General features: G+C 51.2%; 8 protein-coding genes across 8 annotated transcripts; 4 read left to right on the forward strand and 4 right to left on the reverse strand.

Annotated features, from left to right (window-relative positions):
• Positions 1 to 1454: 1454 nt before the first annotated feature.
• N7511_007240 (Het-C domain-containing protein) lies at positions 1455 to 4266 on the forward strand (the record flags this gene model as incomplete). The annotated part of the gene is made up of 4 exons (XM_057129617.1): positions 1455 to 1789; positions 1843 to 2015; positions 2078 to 3944; positions 4005 to 4266. The coding sequence occupies 4 exons, from the start codon at positions 1455 to 1457 to the stop codon at positions 4264 to 4266; spliced, it is 2637 nt and encodes an 878-aa protein (XP_056982685.1).
• A 71-nt stretch (positions 4267 to 4337) lies between these two features.
• On the reverse strand, positions 4338 to 5466 carry N7511_007241 (FAD-binding oxidoreductase; the record flags this gene model as incomplete). Its single annotated transcript, XM_057129618.1, has 3 exons — positions 4338 to 4430; positions 4509 to 4684; positions 4746 to 5466. 3 exons carry the CDS (start codon positions 5464 to 5466, stop codon positions 4338 to 4340), a joined length of 990 nt encoding a protein of 329 aa, XP_056982686.1.
• Positions 5467 to 5474: 8 nt separating this feature from the next.
• On the reverse strand, positions 5475 to 6336 carry N7511_007242 (FAD-binding oxidoreductase; the record flags this gene model as incomplete). The annotated part of the gene is made up of 2 exons (XM_057129619.1): positions 5475 to 6019; positions 6078 to 6336. The coding sequence occupies 2 exons, from the start codon at positions 6334 to 6336 to the stop codon at positions 5475 to 5477; spliced, it is 804 nt and encodes a 267-aa protein (XP_056982687.1).
• Positions 6337 to 6993: 657 nt separating this feature from the next.
• Positions 6994 to 8174, forward strand: N7511_007243 (NAD(P)-dependent alcohol dehydrogenase; the record flags this gene model as incomplete). The annotated part of the gene is made up of 3 exons (XM_057129620.1): positions 6994 to 7008; positions 7064 to 7186; positions 7248 to 8174. 3 exons carry the CDS (start codon positions 6994 to 6996, stop codon positions 8172 to 8174), a joined length of 1065 nt encoding a protein of 354 aa, XP_056982688.1.
• A 248-nt stretch (positions 8175 to 8422) lies between these two features.
• Positions 8423 to 9619, reverse strand: N7511_007244 (putative Ras family GTPase (Rab4b); the record flags this gene model as incomplete). The annotated part of the gene is made up of 4 exons (XM_057129621.1): positions 8423 to 9273; positions 9327 to 9361; positions 9423 to 9487; positions 9563 to 9619. 4 exons carry the CDS (start codon positions 9617 to 9619, stop codon positions 8423 to 8425), a joined length of 1008 nt encoding a protein of 335 aa, XP_056982689.1.
• A 474-nt stretch (positions 9620 to 10093) lies between these two features.
• On the forward strand, positions 10094 to 10990 carry N7511_007245 (uncharacterized protein; the record flags this gene model as incomplete). The annotated part of the gene is made up of 1 exon (XM_057129622.1): positions 10094 to 10990. One exon carries the CDS (start codon positions 10094 to 10096, stop codon positions 10988 to 10990), a length of 897 nt encoding a protein of 298 aa, XP_056982690.1.
• Positions 10991 to 11672: 682 nt separating this feature from the next.
• N7511_007246 (putative extracellular serine-rich protein) lies at positions 11673 to 12091 on the forward strand (the record flags this gene model as incomplete). Its single annotated transcript, XM_057129623.1, has 2 exons — positions 11673 to 11797; positions 11893 to 12091. The coding sequence occupies 2 exons, from the start codon at positions 11673 to 11675 to the stop codon at positions 12089 to 12091; spliced, it is 324 nt and encodes a 107-aa protein (XP_056982691.1).
• Positions 12092 to 12766: 675 nt separating this feature from the next.
• On the reverse strand, positions 12767 to 14425 carry N7511_007247 (putative mRNA processing protein (Mss51); the record flags this gene model as incomplete). Its single annotated transcript, XM_057129624.1, has 3 exons — positions 12767 to 12797; positions 12851 to 13508; positions 13579 to 14425. 3 exons carry the CDS (start codon positions 14423 to 14425, stop codon positions 12767 to 12769), a joined length of 1536 nt encoding a protein of 511 aa, XP_056982692.1.
• Between the last annotated feature and the right edge of the window lie 719 nt (positions 14426 to 15144).

Raw genomic sequence — 15144 nt, forward strand, 5'->3', positions numbered from 1 at the left:
GAGAGATAAGCGGGGATGAGATCGCAAAGAGATATCAAGCCGAGCGCATAAGTATAGAAAGATAGAGAAAGATAGAAAACCAGAGAGTAAGAAGACCAGAACAGAATGAAGTCCGGGGGGATACGAGAAAATGAAAAGGGGACGGCGGTGAAGCCGGAGACTGACGGATCCAGACCGCATGCGGACTTTTCGTACTTTGTTGCTTTTCTTCTTCTACTTCTTCTTCTTCTTTTTCTCTCTCTCTCTCTCTCCATTCGCTAGAGCTCATCTACACTCTTCCCTGATTGAGCGTTGACTTTGGATGGGTTTTGAATGTACACGGCTGAGAGCTCTTCGGAGGCTAGATCACCCACAGTCTTCTGAACTTCAACGATGACAAGCCAGAATGCTGCCCAGAATAGTGAGCGTATCAGTATAGAAAGATAGAGAAAGATACAATGACCGAGAGTATGAATCCCCAAACTCAATGAATCTCACACACTCTCTTTCCTCTCATTTTCTCTCTCTCCTGTCCTCTTCTTTTAGGGTTATACTAAATACACCCCCCCCCTTTTGGCTACTATCAGAACCATGTAGGAATTGGCTTTGACATTAGCGTCCCAACTTGCCTTCTGAGAGTAATTTACCCCTAAGAAGGCATTAATCAATCAATCATCGTTACTCGCCTACTAGCCCACCCAAAATATTGAACATTGGAGAAAACTACCGACATTCACTATGGCAACCTCTAGTTAGATTTAGTGCCGATTATCTACTAGTTAACTCCTATCCTAGAAATAATAAGTCAAATTATAGAGTTTCTTTGCCTGACGTATTCTATGTATTATATATAGCGGGAAAGGCGAAAAGAACTACCTATCACCTGCTTTTATTTGTCTCTAAAAAATGGGGGGCGTAGAGGGGTGGTGATATAAGCCCAAAGGGGTGTGTGTATTTAGCATAACTCGTTCTCTCTCTCTCTCTCTCTCTCTCTCTCTCTCTCTCTCTCTCTCTCTCTCTCTGTTCTCTTTTCTCTCGCCTCTTTTCATCTCTTCCTATCACTCTTGAATTATTCCATACCGCTAATATACACTCTTTCCTTTCATTTCTAGTGTCTCATATGGGTTGACTCTTCTCGGGTATAGATTGACTTCCCCCTGATCCTTTCTTCTCTGTTCCATATACATCAACCCTCCCCCCCCCTCTTCAGGAAGAAGCAACCCTATTGGGCCGATTGCCACATCTCTTTCATGCGTGTCCTTGTCACAGAGATGCAGCTGCCAAGACGCCAAGAAACCCCCGGGGACTAGTGGGAGACACCGGCTGCAGCCAAGAAGTCATATCAAATGAGCATCCCCCACCATGTTTGACACGCGCAGGTGGGGTTGAAATATTGGCCCTCTCCTTTCTTTTCTTCCGCTTCTCTCCTTACTTGTATTAGTACTATTGAAAGTGGTTGCCTGTTGTTCTCAAGCATGGGTCTGTTGTCACTACAGAACCTAGGGTTGTCCCTATTGATCTTGGTCGCCTTCTCTGGCCAAGCTCATGCCTTTGGCGCCGGTAACATCGCGTCCCTTTCCCGTCTCGAGGGCCAGAACTGGCGCCATGGAGATATCGAGGATACCCTTCTTACTCTTTTCCTGGCTCGAGTGGCCGGTGGCAAGAAGTTTAGCAAACTTGATGTGAAACGGGTGTACTTTGGCAACTGGTTGCGTGACTACAGCCAGGCAGTTGATGTGGGCACTGTCAAGTATGTTAGTGCCGAGGCGATTCGCATTCTGATATGGGTTCTGGGCTTCATGAGCTTTGGGTAAGTACTATTACCAGGCTTTCACTGTCAGAGTTACTGAACTGTCCCTTTAGCTACGGAACGGCAGAGTTTGAAGTGACCACTGAACGACTAGGATGCTATCAACCTACAGAACACATTGATAATCCCCTGGGATACGCCGAGGGAGAAGATGCACGTTCCTACGATCATCGCCTGCGTGGTCCTATTGATGAAAGACGAGAGCTTTCAATTGACCCTCGAACCGGTATGTTGTTGATGATGCCAGTATTATGAGAACCAATCTAATCCAACGCCCCCCTGGGACAGGCTTGAAACATTACATCGCAACAGAAGACATGGGGATTGATACTTCAGCCGCTTTGATTCGCCGCGTGCTTGGTCGCTCGATCCAGCTAGGCCGTCGCTATGGTCAGTCTGGAAACAAGAACGACCTCTACGAAGCTCTGCGACTGCTTGGAACTGGACTACATTGCCTGGAGGACTATGCTGCTCATTCAAACTACACAGAGCTCAGCCTGATTGAACTGGGAGAGACAGAGGTATTCCCTCATGTCGGACGTAATACTAAATTGGAAGTGGAAGGCGCCAATGACTATGTCTATCCAATCGTGACTGGTACATTTGGCGGTGTCGATTTCTTCCATTCGGTTCTTGGAGAGCTGTCTGACAAAACAATGCAATCTGAACTGCAGTCGCTGGAAGGTGTTATTACCGATTCTGAAAACCAAAGCCCATCGGAAAGCTTCTTGCAAGACTTACTGAGCAAAATTCCTGAAGGTCTCATTGGTAACAGCGACGATGAAGCTGGCCAGATGGATGATTTCAAGTCCAAGGCAGATGATGCCAGACACGAAAGCCAGAACGTCAGCCCTCGGGAACCTGAGGAATGGGCTCTTTATTTGAGCAATGTCCACAAACAGATCTACCCCGTCCTCGAGTGGCATGATCGACTGTTGAAACAGATCAACGAAGCCATTGAAAAAATTCCAGTGTTGCCGGATCTGATCGAACAAATCCAGGATCAAATCACAGTTTTTGTCTTTTCCATCTTGGCCCCTTACGTTCTGCCCATCATCAAACAGGTCAAATCGGAGCTAGAGACGGGCTCTTCTGAAGTTATCCAGAGCAGCCGAGAGCAGCAGCATATCGTATTCAACGACGATGATTGCTCAAACCCGACTCATTCGATGCTTTCCAAGGACCACTTCTCGAACATCTTGAATGAACCAGCTGGTCGTATTGCGTCCGCTATCGTCAAGTGGTCGGTTCCTCAGCTCATGCAATGCTGGGATGACGAGGACGCTGATGTTGACCGAACTCTGGACCGAATCATCTCCGGTGTTTTCCACCATCCCGCTCTACGCGAATATGGAAACGATGGAGCTGAGGATATGCGCCAGACCATGTTCTCGACAGTTGAGAAGTGGTGGAGTGAGAAAGGGGACGAGGAACGCGATGTTCTCCGTGAGCAGCTAAGCCGTGATGGCGTCTACGAAGGCAAAAACCATAAGGATGGCGTGCAAGATTGTGGACACGGGTGTGGTAAGCCACTGACCCTTCCAAGTCAAGGCCAAGGGAGTTCTGGCGGAGGTCAACAGTCCAGTAGCTCTGGTATTGAGGGCTTTGCATCTCAGGCCATTGGAGGAGGGGCTCTGGGTGGCTTGGTTGGTGGACTTGTGGGAGGAATGAGCTCAATGATCCTCAACGGTGGTAACTCTCAGCCTGGGCGGCAAAGTCCCGAGTCTCCAAAGTACGACAGTGGGAATGACTATGAGCGTCCATCTCACCATGAGAGCCACGAGCAATATGGTGACTCGTACAGTCAAGCACCGCCTTCTCGTCCTACTGGTTATGGGTATCCAAGCGACACAGGTTACGGAGAAGCTCCAGTTCACCACGAAGAGCTCCGTCCTCGTCCTGGCGGATATGAATATCAAAGCGAGACGGTGTATGGAGAGCCTCCAGTGCGTCGCGAAGCCTTTGGCGGTTACGCACCTCCACCCACCGACTACCGCCGCGAGGAGCACTATCAATATCAGTCAGAAAGCCAGGGCTATTACCAGGAAGAACGAAGAGAAACCTTCCAGCAAACCTCACGATATGAATACGGAGAGAGCCAACCCCCTGCTTTTGGAGGCATGGAACGCCCAATCTATGGTGGAGAATTTGCGCAGTAAGTTTGTTTGGATTAGCTTATGTATTGGATTTTCCCATATTGACTTAATGTGTACAGAGAGGCCGGTTCTGGCTATGGCAGGCCACAGCCCGGCTACAACGAGTTTGAGAATCCCGGCTTTAGACAGGAAGGGTTTGGCCAGCGGTTCGAGGGTGGCGGCGATGAGCACCGCAACGAGCGCCATTATGGAGATGAAGAGCGTCCCCGCTACGGTTCGGGCACTCCGAGTGGTAGTGATGATGAAGAGCGTTCTCATCGACACCGTCAGCACCACCACCATCACCACCATGAACGGTCTGGCTCAGATTCTTCGGATTAGAGGGCTGCAACATTACTGTCCTGATGTAGTTTGGGCCACTGAGATCGCAATGGAAAGACTTTGAAAAACATTTACCATTCCTTGACTTCTCCGGCTGCCGGCTGCTCGGTGCGAACAACCTTGTCGCAGTTGAGAAGGCGAAGCGGGTCAAGGGCCAATTTCAGCTAGAATGAGAACACAGATGTTAGTGGTCATGATTGATACGAGCAGTAGACGATGTTATAGGAACGGAGTAGGCTTACGCGGCGCATGGCATCCACTGTAGATTCACCCAACTCGTGTTCGAGGTAGTCTCGCTTGACAAGACCAACGCCATGTTCGCCAGTGACAGTGCCCTCCATCTCCACGGCACGCTTCACCATGCGGTGAACAACGCCTTCGGCTGTTTTCTTTTCGCTCTCATTGAACAAGATGATGGCTAATGTGTGTTAGATTGAAAAAAAATACCATACCAAGATACATCGTTCTGGGGTGCTTACCGTGGAAATTGCCATCACCAACGTGGCCACAGATTCCAGCCAACAAGCCACTCTTGGTCATGTCTTCCTTGGTAGCCTCGATGATATCGGGCAGCTTGCTCATTGGAACCGCGACATCTGTCGTCCAGACGTGGTCATCGGGGGTTCTCTTCATTGCCATGACACTCCATAGGGCCTGCTTGCGGGCACTCCAAAGTTCTTGCATCTCCTCTTCACCACGGGCAAATTCAAAGGACTTTCCTGAGGTTCCAGATACAATTTTCTGTACCATACTGACCTGTTCCTTGACTGCACCTGGGGTTCCAGTAAACTTGAAGAAGAGAGTGGGGGACTCCTGCCACTGGCGGCTGGTTGTCTTGCTGGCATTGATACACTTCATCTGGATATCATCCAAGATCTCAACACCGGCCACCGGGATACCCGCCTCCACAACGTTGGTCACGCACTCAGCAGCATTTTGGATGGAGCCAAAGCTTGCGACTGCAACACTCTGGCTCTTGGGCTTGACTGTCAGCTTCAGGGTTGCCTCTGTTACCAACCCAAGAGTGCCTTCACTTCCAATGAAAAGCTTGGTCAGGTCATAGCCAGCACTGGACTTTCGGGGACGCTGTCGAGTCTTGATGATTGTTCCATCAGCAAGTACAACAGTCAGCGAAAGCACCCATTCGCGCATCGTGCCATATCTGTATGCATTGGTTCCGGAGCAACCGGTTCCCACCATGCCTCCAATCATGGCCCCTGGGCCAGGGTCAGGGGGAAGAAAAGTCCATCCTTAGCGATTTCCTCGTTCAATTCCTCCCATCCGACCGCAGGCTGCACTACTACATCGAGATCCCGCTTGTGGAGCTGCAAGATGCGGTCCATGCGACGGAAGTCAATGCAAACACCACCTCTTGTGGATGCATAGTGGCCCTCCAAGCTTGTGCCACCGGAATAAGGGGTAACGGGGATCACTCGCTGGTGACAGACCTTCATGATCTTCGAGACCTCCTCGGTACTGGACGGATAGAGAATCAAAAAGGGCTTCTCGCCCTCCTTGGGGGAGTAAGACGACCAATCCGATCCGGCATGTGAGGCTAAATCACCATCTGCTGTCGAAACGTTGTCCGTTCCTAGAATCTCCACGAAATCGGCCCAAGCGGCTTGGAGATTGGATTTCGAGATGTTGTGCTTCGGAGCTTCAATCTCCGAGAGAGATGTGGTAGAGGAGGTGGGGAGGGCAGCAGGCTTAATGGAGCCTAGGTAATAAGCACCAGTTGAGAAAAATACCAAAGCTATCACCCCGTTAGCAACGCGACCCGCGAGAAAAGAAAATGCGAGTTTCCCGCCTACCAAAGAGCAGCGCGGCCGAGCGACCAGCTGGGGATTGAGTTTGCTGATACTGGGCGAAGCGCTCTTGCTCTGCACGTTCGCGCTTCAGACGCTGCTGGGTACTTTCGTACAATTGGCTCTTGAACGATTGGTTCTCTTTGGCGTGCTGAGCCGAAGCTCCAAACTGGCGCTGTTGCAGGAAGCGAATGCGGACGGGATCGGATCGGGACCGAAGATTGCGCATCGCCCCCTGCAGGACGAGAGCATTATATCGAACCATGATGCTTCGAAGTTGACGTGAAGAAGCGGAGGACGAAAGTGGAGGTCTCCGGAATCCCGACCTCGGGAAGACTTGGCAGATCAAGATGTCAGCAGCTCACCAGCCACAATGGCACATGCATATGACACTATGACTTTGTACGGTTTGTACGGTTTGTATGGTTTGAATGGTATGAAATGCTATCAATGCTAGGTACTGACATATTTGCTTCTACCGGGTGATTGAAGTATTGGAGTGGTTTATCTTAGGGAGTCTATACAGTATACAGTATTACAGGATCAAAGATGTACCCTAGGGTAAAGAACACATCATAGCCCATAGTTCACGTGAAGCGCAAAAGTTCTGCTCACTCTGACCTCATTGCCTCTTTGGGCTGGATTTGGGGTAAAGAATCCCGCGACGGTTAATTCCCTCGCGGCTAAAAGTCCCCCGGTCCACTTTGGGAGCTTCGGTGCTGTCGGTTGAATTCGAGGGTCATTTCTGCCGCGAGGGACGAGATATATTATATAAGGTATATATAGAGAGGGACTGGCAGGGTCACCGGGTTATTTCTGTCAATCTCTACATTTTATTATTCCTCTTTTCCTCTTCTCTCCCCTCTTCTCTCCCCCACAACTCCCCCCCCCCCCCACATTCACCCCCCCCCAAACATTCATCATGACTACAGCTCAGGTAACATTTATCCCCAATACCAATTCCTCAAAGCCCAGACTAACAAAAAGAATAGAACCTCTCTTTTGTCCTCGAGGGCATTCACAAGGTCAAGTTCGAAGACCGACCTATCCCGGAATTGAAAAACCCCCACGATGTGATCATCAATGTCAAGTTCACCGGTATCTGTGGCAGTGATGTATGTTCGCTACAAATCACATGAACATCGACAGCAGAAAGACTGACAGACCGATCAATAGGTACACTACTGGGAGCACGGAGCGATTGGTTCGTTTGTCGTCAAAGACCCAATGGTTCTCGGACACGAGTCAGCAGGTATCATCAGCAAAGTCGGATCGGCAGTCAAGTCCTTGAAGGTAGGCGATCGGGTCGCCATGGAGCCAGGTACTTCCTGCCGACGCTGCGAGCCCTGCAAGGGGGGAAAGTACAACCTGTGTGAGAACATGGTCTTTGCTGCCACCCCGCCATATGACGGAACCCTCGCCAAGTACTATGTTCTCCCCGAGGACTTCTGCTATAAGCTCCCTGAGCACATCTCTCTCCAAGAGGGTGCCCTCATGGAGCCCCTCAGTGTCGCGGTCCACATCGTGCGCCAAGCTGGTGTCAGCCCGGGCCAGTCGGTCGTTGTGTTCGGAGCAGGCCCAGTCGGTCTGTTGTGCTGTGCCGTGGCAACTGCCTTTGGGGCCTCCAAGGTGATTGCGGTGGATATTCAGCAGGCCCGTCTGGACTTTGCAAAGCAATACGCCGTAACCTCGACCTTCATGCCCAGCAAGGTTCCAGCCACCGAGAATGCAGAGCGCATGAAGCAGGAGAACGACCTCGGAGCTGGTGCCGACGTAGCAATTGACGCCTCTGGAGCGGAGCCCTCTGTCCACACCGGTATCCATGTCCTGCGCAATGGCGGTACCTACGTGCAGGGTGGCATGGGCCGCAGCGAGATCCAGTTCCCCATCATGGCTGCCTGCTCCAAGGAGCTCAACATCAAGGGTAGCTTCCGCTATGGTAGCGGAGACTACAAGCTGGCAGTCAGCCTGGTGTCGACCGGCAAGGTGGACGTCAAGAAGCTGATTACCGGCACGGTCAAGTTTGAGCAGGCTGAGCAGGCCTTCACGGAGGTCAAGGCTGGCAAGGGTATCAAGACCTTGATTGCTGGAATTGATGAGTAGGGATGTCTGAATGTTAGAACTTATTGAGGCAAGCGGGAGGGCGTTGTGATTTAGCTGAATTTTGATGAGAGATGACCCAAAATGTGCGAGAAGAAAGAATCAAGAGCTTTGAACTTGTATCGAGTTGAATTATGTCTGTAGAAAGGACCTCGAAAGAATGTCAGGGGTATCGTGCAGCTGGTAAAAGAAAGACCAAGTGTCAAAACATCGCCTAGAATCAGAAGAAGAAACAAAAGAAATGCAGGAGATCAACAGCAGCCTTGGTTCCTACGGCCGCCAGAGCCCAAGCGGAATACGTCCTCCCATTCTCTCATTCCACCTTTCCAGCCGTTCCCAGTGCCCGCTCTGCTCTTTCGCCTGGGAGCTCTGCGCTGTAGAGGCACGGAATTCTCATCTAACGTGGCTCGACTTCTGATACTCGAAGCATCACTGCCATGGCCGTATAGACCGCCATCACCGTACTGGATGCCACTCTGAGGGTCATCAGGGTCAATCTCTCCGAGCTCGATCTTGGTCAAAATGATGCGCGCTAGCCGGTTGAAGACTTCCTCCACGCCATCCCCAGTCAATGCAGATATCTCTACTGCAACGGGGATATTGGACTTGGCGGCCCAGCGAGAGGTCTCCTCCGAGCTCACATCCCGACCATCCGATATCATCGTCGCCGTCAATCTGGTCCCCGGGCCCAGGTGACTGGATCGAATGGAGCCGTTCGCATCCCAAGGCACAGACGACATTCTGCTCGATGTGCTGGAGGGGGTTGGAGGTGGGCGCATATTATCCTCGAACTCCGAGTGGGCATCCGATGCAAGGTCGGCCTTATTTCCAGCTAGGATCACGGACAAGTTGGGGGAAGCGAGGGCGCGCGCGTCCATCAGAAAGGTTGGAAGGGAGGCGAAGGAGGTGTAGGAAGCGACATCGTAGATGAGGATCGCGCCCGCGGCGCCACGGTAGTAAGACCTGGAGACGGATCGAAAGCGTTCGGTGCCAGCGGTATCCCAGAGTTGTAGCTTGATTCGGATCCGTCGCGCGCCTGTACCTAGTTTGACAATCCGGGACGCGAACTCGACGCCGATGGTTTGTGATGAGAGGACTCGCCCTATCCACTTGTCAACTTCCCGATCCGCTCAGCCCCGGAAGGAGTTGGCTCACACTCATCCTTGACGAATCGGTGTAATACACAGGACCTGGTTGGGCATCAGTGACTCCCATCGCACAGCACTCACGTGTCACTTTCAGGTGACTTACTTGCCAGCACCACTTGGTCCCAGAAGAATGATCTTGGCGAGGTAATCGTACATACTCCCCAGCTCCTACGTGCCATGAGGTCAGCCTTGTCGGGAGGGAAATGTGGGGGGGGGGGGGGGGGGGGGGGGGGGGACTCATACCTGATCTGGAGCCGAGGATGCGGCAGAGGCATTTGAAAGACCCCGTTGACGTGCCATGAGAGGCCTGAGATATGAATGAGAAGAGTGAAGTTCCAGGGGGAGGGGAGAGACCTGGTAGGTGCCCAATCTCGGGGTCGGGTCTACCGTCAGTTAGTAGTTAGTAGTTGGCAGTTAGCAGCATAGTTTACAATAGTTTCCCAGTTAGTGTGTCAGTAGTGAGTAGTGAGTAGTCATCTCCCACGACCAAAGAAAGTGTGCATATGCAATTATGCACGAACATTCTGGAAAGTTGCCCCAAGTGGAATGTGGCAGTGTCTTCGTATTTCCGAGGCTGAGTTCGCTTTAGACTTTGCGCCTTTGTTGTGCCCGGAAAAAAAGGGTCTTTCGTCATCTTTGCAACTTTTATATCTGACGCTTGGCTCTTTTTCTTTTTCTTCTCTTCGTCTTCTTCTTTTTCTTCTATTCGCCACTTCCAGACTACTCACATCAAGATCAATACTCAACTATAACTTGATCGTCTATTCGTTCATCATGAAGCTGACCTGGGCAACATCCCTTCTTCTACTCGCGACTAGCGTCACCTCCTTAACGATCCCTTCAACGGCTCTCGTTGAACGACAGGATTCGGTAGATACTGTCCAAGATATCTCCGAGTTTGTCGATCTCGAGAAACGACGTGGAGGTGGCGGCGGCCGTGGAGGCTCTAGCGGAGGCTCTAGCGGAGGAAGCAGTGGTGGTCGTTCGGGCAGCTCCTCTAGCAGTTCCTCGGGCAGCTCAAGCGGCAGCAGTGGCAGCAGTGGTAGCAGTGGTAGCAGTGGTAGCAGTGGCAGCTCCGGTAGCAGTGGTTCCAGTAGCTCCGGTAGCCGAAGTGGCTCGACCAGCAACGTTGGAGGCACCACATCCTCGGGTTCCGGCACTCGAGCTTCCTATGGCGGGGGCACTTACTATGCCGGTGGTGCCACAACTCCTTACCGGTCTGGTTCTCGTTCCGCAAGTGGTATTGCCCCCTACGTTCTCGGTGGTGCAGCCCTGGGCTTCTTCCCGGGTCTTTGGCTATACAGCGCCTACGCCTACCCTTACAGCAGCAACTATCACTACATGAACCAGAACAATCACAAGAACGAGTCTTTGCCTGTCGTCTGTGTGTGCCAGGAGTACTCTGAGTGTGGATGCGACAACAACAACAATAGCACCTACTACGAATCGCTCTTCAATGGCACCGTGCCTAAGAACTCCAGTGTGGTGCGTGTGGTCAACGTGAATGGCACTGAGACCATTTATATCAATGGCACTCTGCCCAATGGCACCACCAAGGCCGATAGCAGTGCGGCCACCTCAGACGCCAGCCCTATCATGACAACTCTGCTGCATGCTAGTGGATACTGGGTGACTGTTGCTCTGGTTGTGACGGCTGTATGGTCCTTCTAAGCCAGTTGAGATTGATTCTTGACATGAGTCATGACCTGACGGACGAATTTTTTTTTTTTTTTTCCTATTTGCTATGAAAAGGGATGATTGGGAGGTCTATTTTTGCTTTTTTTTGTTTTGTTTTGATACCCCGACTTGGGCATTTGTCCTCTGGTTTACACTCTGTACCAATGAGTGATTGTTATGTCGCTGTCGAATCAGCTTGCTTAGCTTGATCAGCTTGATCCGCTTGCTGATTCGCTAATCCACATCCACTTGAGATGAAACTAAACTAGGCTCTCATATCCGAAATTGGCAACGAGGCCGGACCACAGCAACATGTAGATTTCACGTAAGTTAAGTGTTAATTGTTGACGATAGATGAGCAGGCGAAGAGCGCAATGCGCTGTAACCCTACTACTCAACCCCAACCGACCTGATCTCCAAATTCAGCGCGACAATCGGTCCAACATTCCAATCGTCGCCGGGCCAAGGAGGTTACGTGATCTCCTCAAACGGGATAAGCGGCTGAGATTAACTCATTTCCTCCCTTCGCCTGGACTTCTCTCCTCTTCATCTTCTTCCTGTGTAAAACAGTGTCACTCTTTTCTTCCCCCAGACACGGGCTGTCGCATTCTTTTACAGCTCCATTCTCTCTTTTCTTTTCCAAATTTCAAATTATAGTATTTTCAAGCAAAACACCATGCACTTCACCAAGGCTCTTGTTTTCCTCTCGGCCATTGCGCCTGCTTTCGCCGCTCAAGCTGCTTCAGCTCCTGCTAGCACCCAGACTTTGACTCTGGTGCCCTCTGGATACACACCTCCTCCGTCATCCACCCCGACTCCCACCCCGACTTCGACCTCGACTCCAACTTCGACCCCGACCCCCGAGTCGACTTGGACCCCCCAGTCGTGTCCACCAGCACTGTCATCTCCTCCGCTGCCTCTCTCACCCGGATCCCCAGCTCCTCCACTCCCTTGGTCAAGGCCACCAGTGTGAGCTCCGGCATTGAGAGCTCCGTGACTCCCACCCCCACTCCCTTCAGTGGCGCAGCCTCCCTCCAGCTCTCTGGTGCCATTGCGGCCGGTGCTGCCGCTGTTGCCGGTCTTCTTCTGGCTTAAATACACCGCCATTGGTCAATTTGAATCACCGCGAATCGAATCTCCTGGCTTCCAGATCTTGACGATCTCGACATTTGTCGCTCCTAGTCAGCTTTAGCCTCGGTGGCTGGACTGCTAACCATTCGACAATGGTTCCACCTGACATCTCACATGTCTCTATTCACTGGATCTTTTTTTCTCTATATATTCTTTTCACTGATACACCACCTTTAACCTCTATTTCGACCTGGTTACGGTGCCTTTTGACGTGATTTCCGATCTACCGATGTTTATACCCTTCTTTACATTCTCATGTTCCCCCTTTTGATGTCATCCAAGCATTTTACCTTTAATATTTACTTTCTGTCTTGGTTGACCTTAGATTCTTGGTTTGCATTGATGCTTGCATCGATTTCTTTGCACTTAGCCTGTCAATTGACGAGTATAAGATCAACGAGTTTTACTTTGCTTTGGCTATGAATTACCCCGTACATTCGAACTTTCACATCAACTTGTATCATCGGCTTCTTGCGCGTATTCCATGTCCATAGATTGGAGCTTCTACTATATCCCCCTAGACCTTGAACGTGATAGGAACTCAATCGTTAGAACTTGGGAGAGAATTGAAATTGATGTTATCGACTACAGCGGCTCCAAACAGGATCCTGAAAATATTGTACAGAAAGCTATACTGGCCTATTCATCCTTCTTGAAGGTAGCCTCGTATCTGTAGCAAAAGTCAGCCAACATCCACGAACAGGTCAAAAAGACAACACATACCTCTTGCCTCGGAAGGCCCACAATCCCCAGTTACCACACGACACATCGTGAGGATCCTGGTCATTCAAATCCCAGCGCAGACTGCGGAAGATGTTCTCACCAGGCTCAAGCAGCACATCAAACTCACCGCGACACTTCTCGCTAACCCAATTGATATCACGTTCCATATCCCACTGTGTGTATCCAGTGCAGAGAATAGGGACCTTGGTCTCAAGAAGCTGAGGCAGAGTCTCCTCCCACTCATGCGAGCTGGCAGGGTGGCCCAGACCAGGGTGGAACAGCATGAAGCAATCAAGGTAAGGATCGAAAGGACCAAAGTACTGTGCCTTGTTCATGGTGTGGAAGTAGTCAACGTAAGTAGTGATCTTCATCTGACCACCGAGTCTGTCCTCGACAATTCCACCGAATGGGTTCTCAGGGGTGCGCTCGGGAAGCGGGAACTCGGTGTCCCGGTTTGCCATGCTCTCGGGACCGATGAAGATCAAGTGCAGTAGCGCACGCGGGTACATGTATTGCAGCTGCAGCCAGACGTCACGGGGCAAAGAAGATTCAGCGCGAGCACCCAAAATGAAGATTCGGACGGGGGGAGCCTTTAGGCGGAGACCCTTGACATCGGTGCTTTCACCGGCCTTTGGGGGGTGCAGGGAGTAGCGGAGGGCTGAAACGGTTGTGGTTAGTATTACCGCAAGAGACAGTTTCAGTTGGGTGGCAATCAATGTACAACTTACCGCTAATACTTTTCAAGCCCTCGGGCGTAAGACGTCCGCCGGAACGCACACCGTAGGGACTCAGCTCATGCAAGACACTGCCAATAGTCTGCGGGTAGGTGAGCATGCGAGTCACCTGGCGCATAGAGCGATCATGGTTAATAGCTGGAAACTCGCGAGTGTAAAGGTAGGTATCCCAATTTGTCATGTTGATAACGAAGTTGTCATCCTGAGGACCGGGGTAATTGAACTCGGGGAAGGAACGGCCGGAGTGCAAGTCGTGGTCATCCTCGTTGATTTGGCGGAGGGTATCACAGATCTCGAGATGGGCCTCGAAGTCATCCATCCAGTGGCCCTCAGAGCAGTAGACTGGTACACCGCAGTCCGGGCACTCGAAATGCGAATGGGCCGGGGCGAGGTTTGATTCGCTGGGGTCCTTTCTTGCTTCTGGGTCGTGCGGCGAGACCGGGGCGCGGGTCTGCTGGTGATCTGGGTGTGGACAGAAAGCATTCTGCTTGATGAACTCGGCGCGCTTGCGGATGGCGTCCGAGGGCGAGTACGTGAAACGGTGGAACAATTTATCTTCGGGCATGGGGGAGGCCCTGCTTGCGAGACCTCTCTGGGCGATGGTCGTAGGTGATGGCGTAGTCGCGCAACAGGAGTGCGCAGATACGGGCTTGGTTTGCTCTGCTGGCTTGGTGCCCAGCGATCGGCCATTACGATGAGAGCCGAAGCTTCGGATCAGAGACGGGGAGACTGCGCTTCTCCGTTGCGAAGTAGCGAGGCTTTGGAGGCGAGCCGGAGGAGCCGATGCCCGGACTCCTTGGCGGAGGACCTGAAGGCACTGGATACAGGTGTATCCTGCCATTGTGATGTCAATTGAGTGTGGAGGGGGAACGAGTGAGCCCACACCCGGGATTGTCCTGGGGATGTTTTTAGGCAGCACGTGACTGATAACGGTTGATAGAAGATCTGTCCACGTGAGTTCCTTTCTTTCGAAGCTCGACTGCAGAGAATCAACCCCATAACTATGCATTGCTTGCTTGCTTCAAAGCTTAGTTGATATTAATTCCATGACTCTTCGGATTTGGTCTTTTAAACTGAGAACATGATGCATTTTCGTAAGGGCACGAATGTCAAAGGCCCAGCCTAACAGACAACACGACGTCTAAACAACATATTCCCCGAGTCGCGTAAAAAGCTCAGTCTCCATGCGCTCACTATCATCTTGCTGCTCTACAATCTGGCCAATATCGTCCTCCCCAAGATCATCTTCCTAGGGAACCCGGGGCTCTGTATTGGCTTTCATGTTTGCAAGCACACACATCCTCAAATCATAGTTTCCAGGTCGGACTTGCATTGCTATAGATCAGCGTGGTGATATTAATCAGGTAATGCTAAAAAGCCACCCCCAATTGCTAACGCTTTGGGTATTGGATTTACATCAAATTTCACCTCATATTTCACCTCAAATCCTTAGCATTTTAATGAATCGGATAAATCATCAGTCCACGCTTAGTAACCCACCAAAAACCCGATTTTTGCCAAGGGCATAGCGAGAAGAGAAACAGAGGAAAGCAGAGGAAA

The sequence above is a fragment of the Penicillium nucicola genome (assembly GCF_028828085.1).
Source record: "Penicillium nucicola strain IBT 29836 chromosome Unknown utg000007l, whole genome shotgun sequence".
Taxonomy (NCBI): domain Eukaryota; kingdom Fungi; phylum Ascomycota; class Eurotiomycetes; order Eurotiales; family Aspergillaceae; genus Penicillium; species Penicillium nucicola.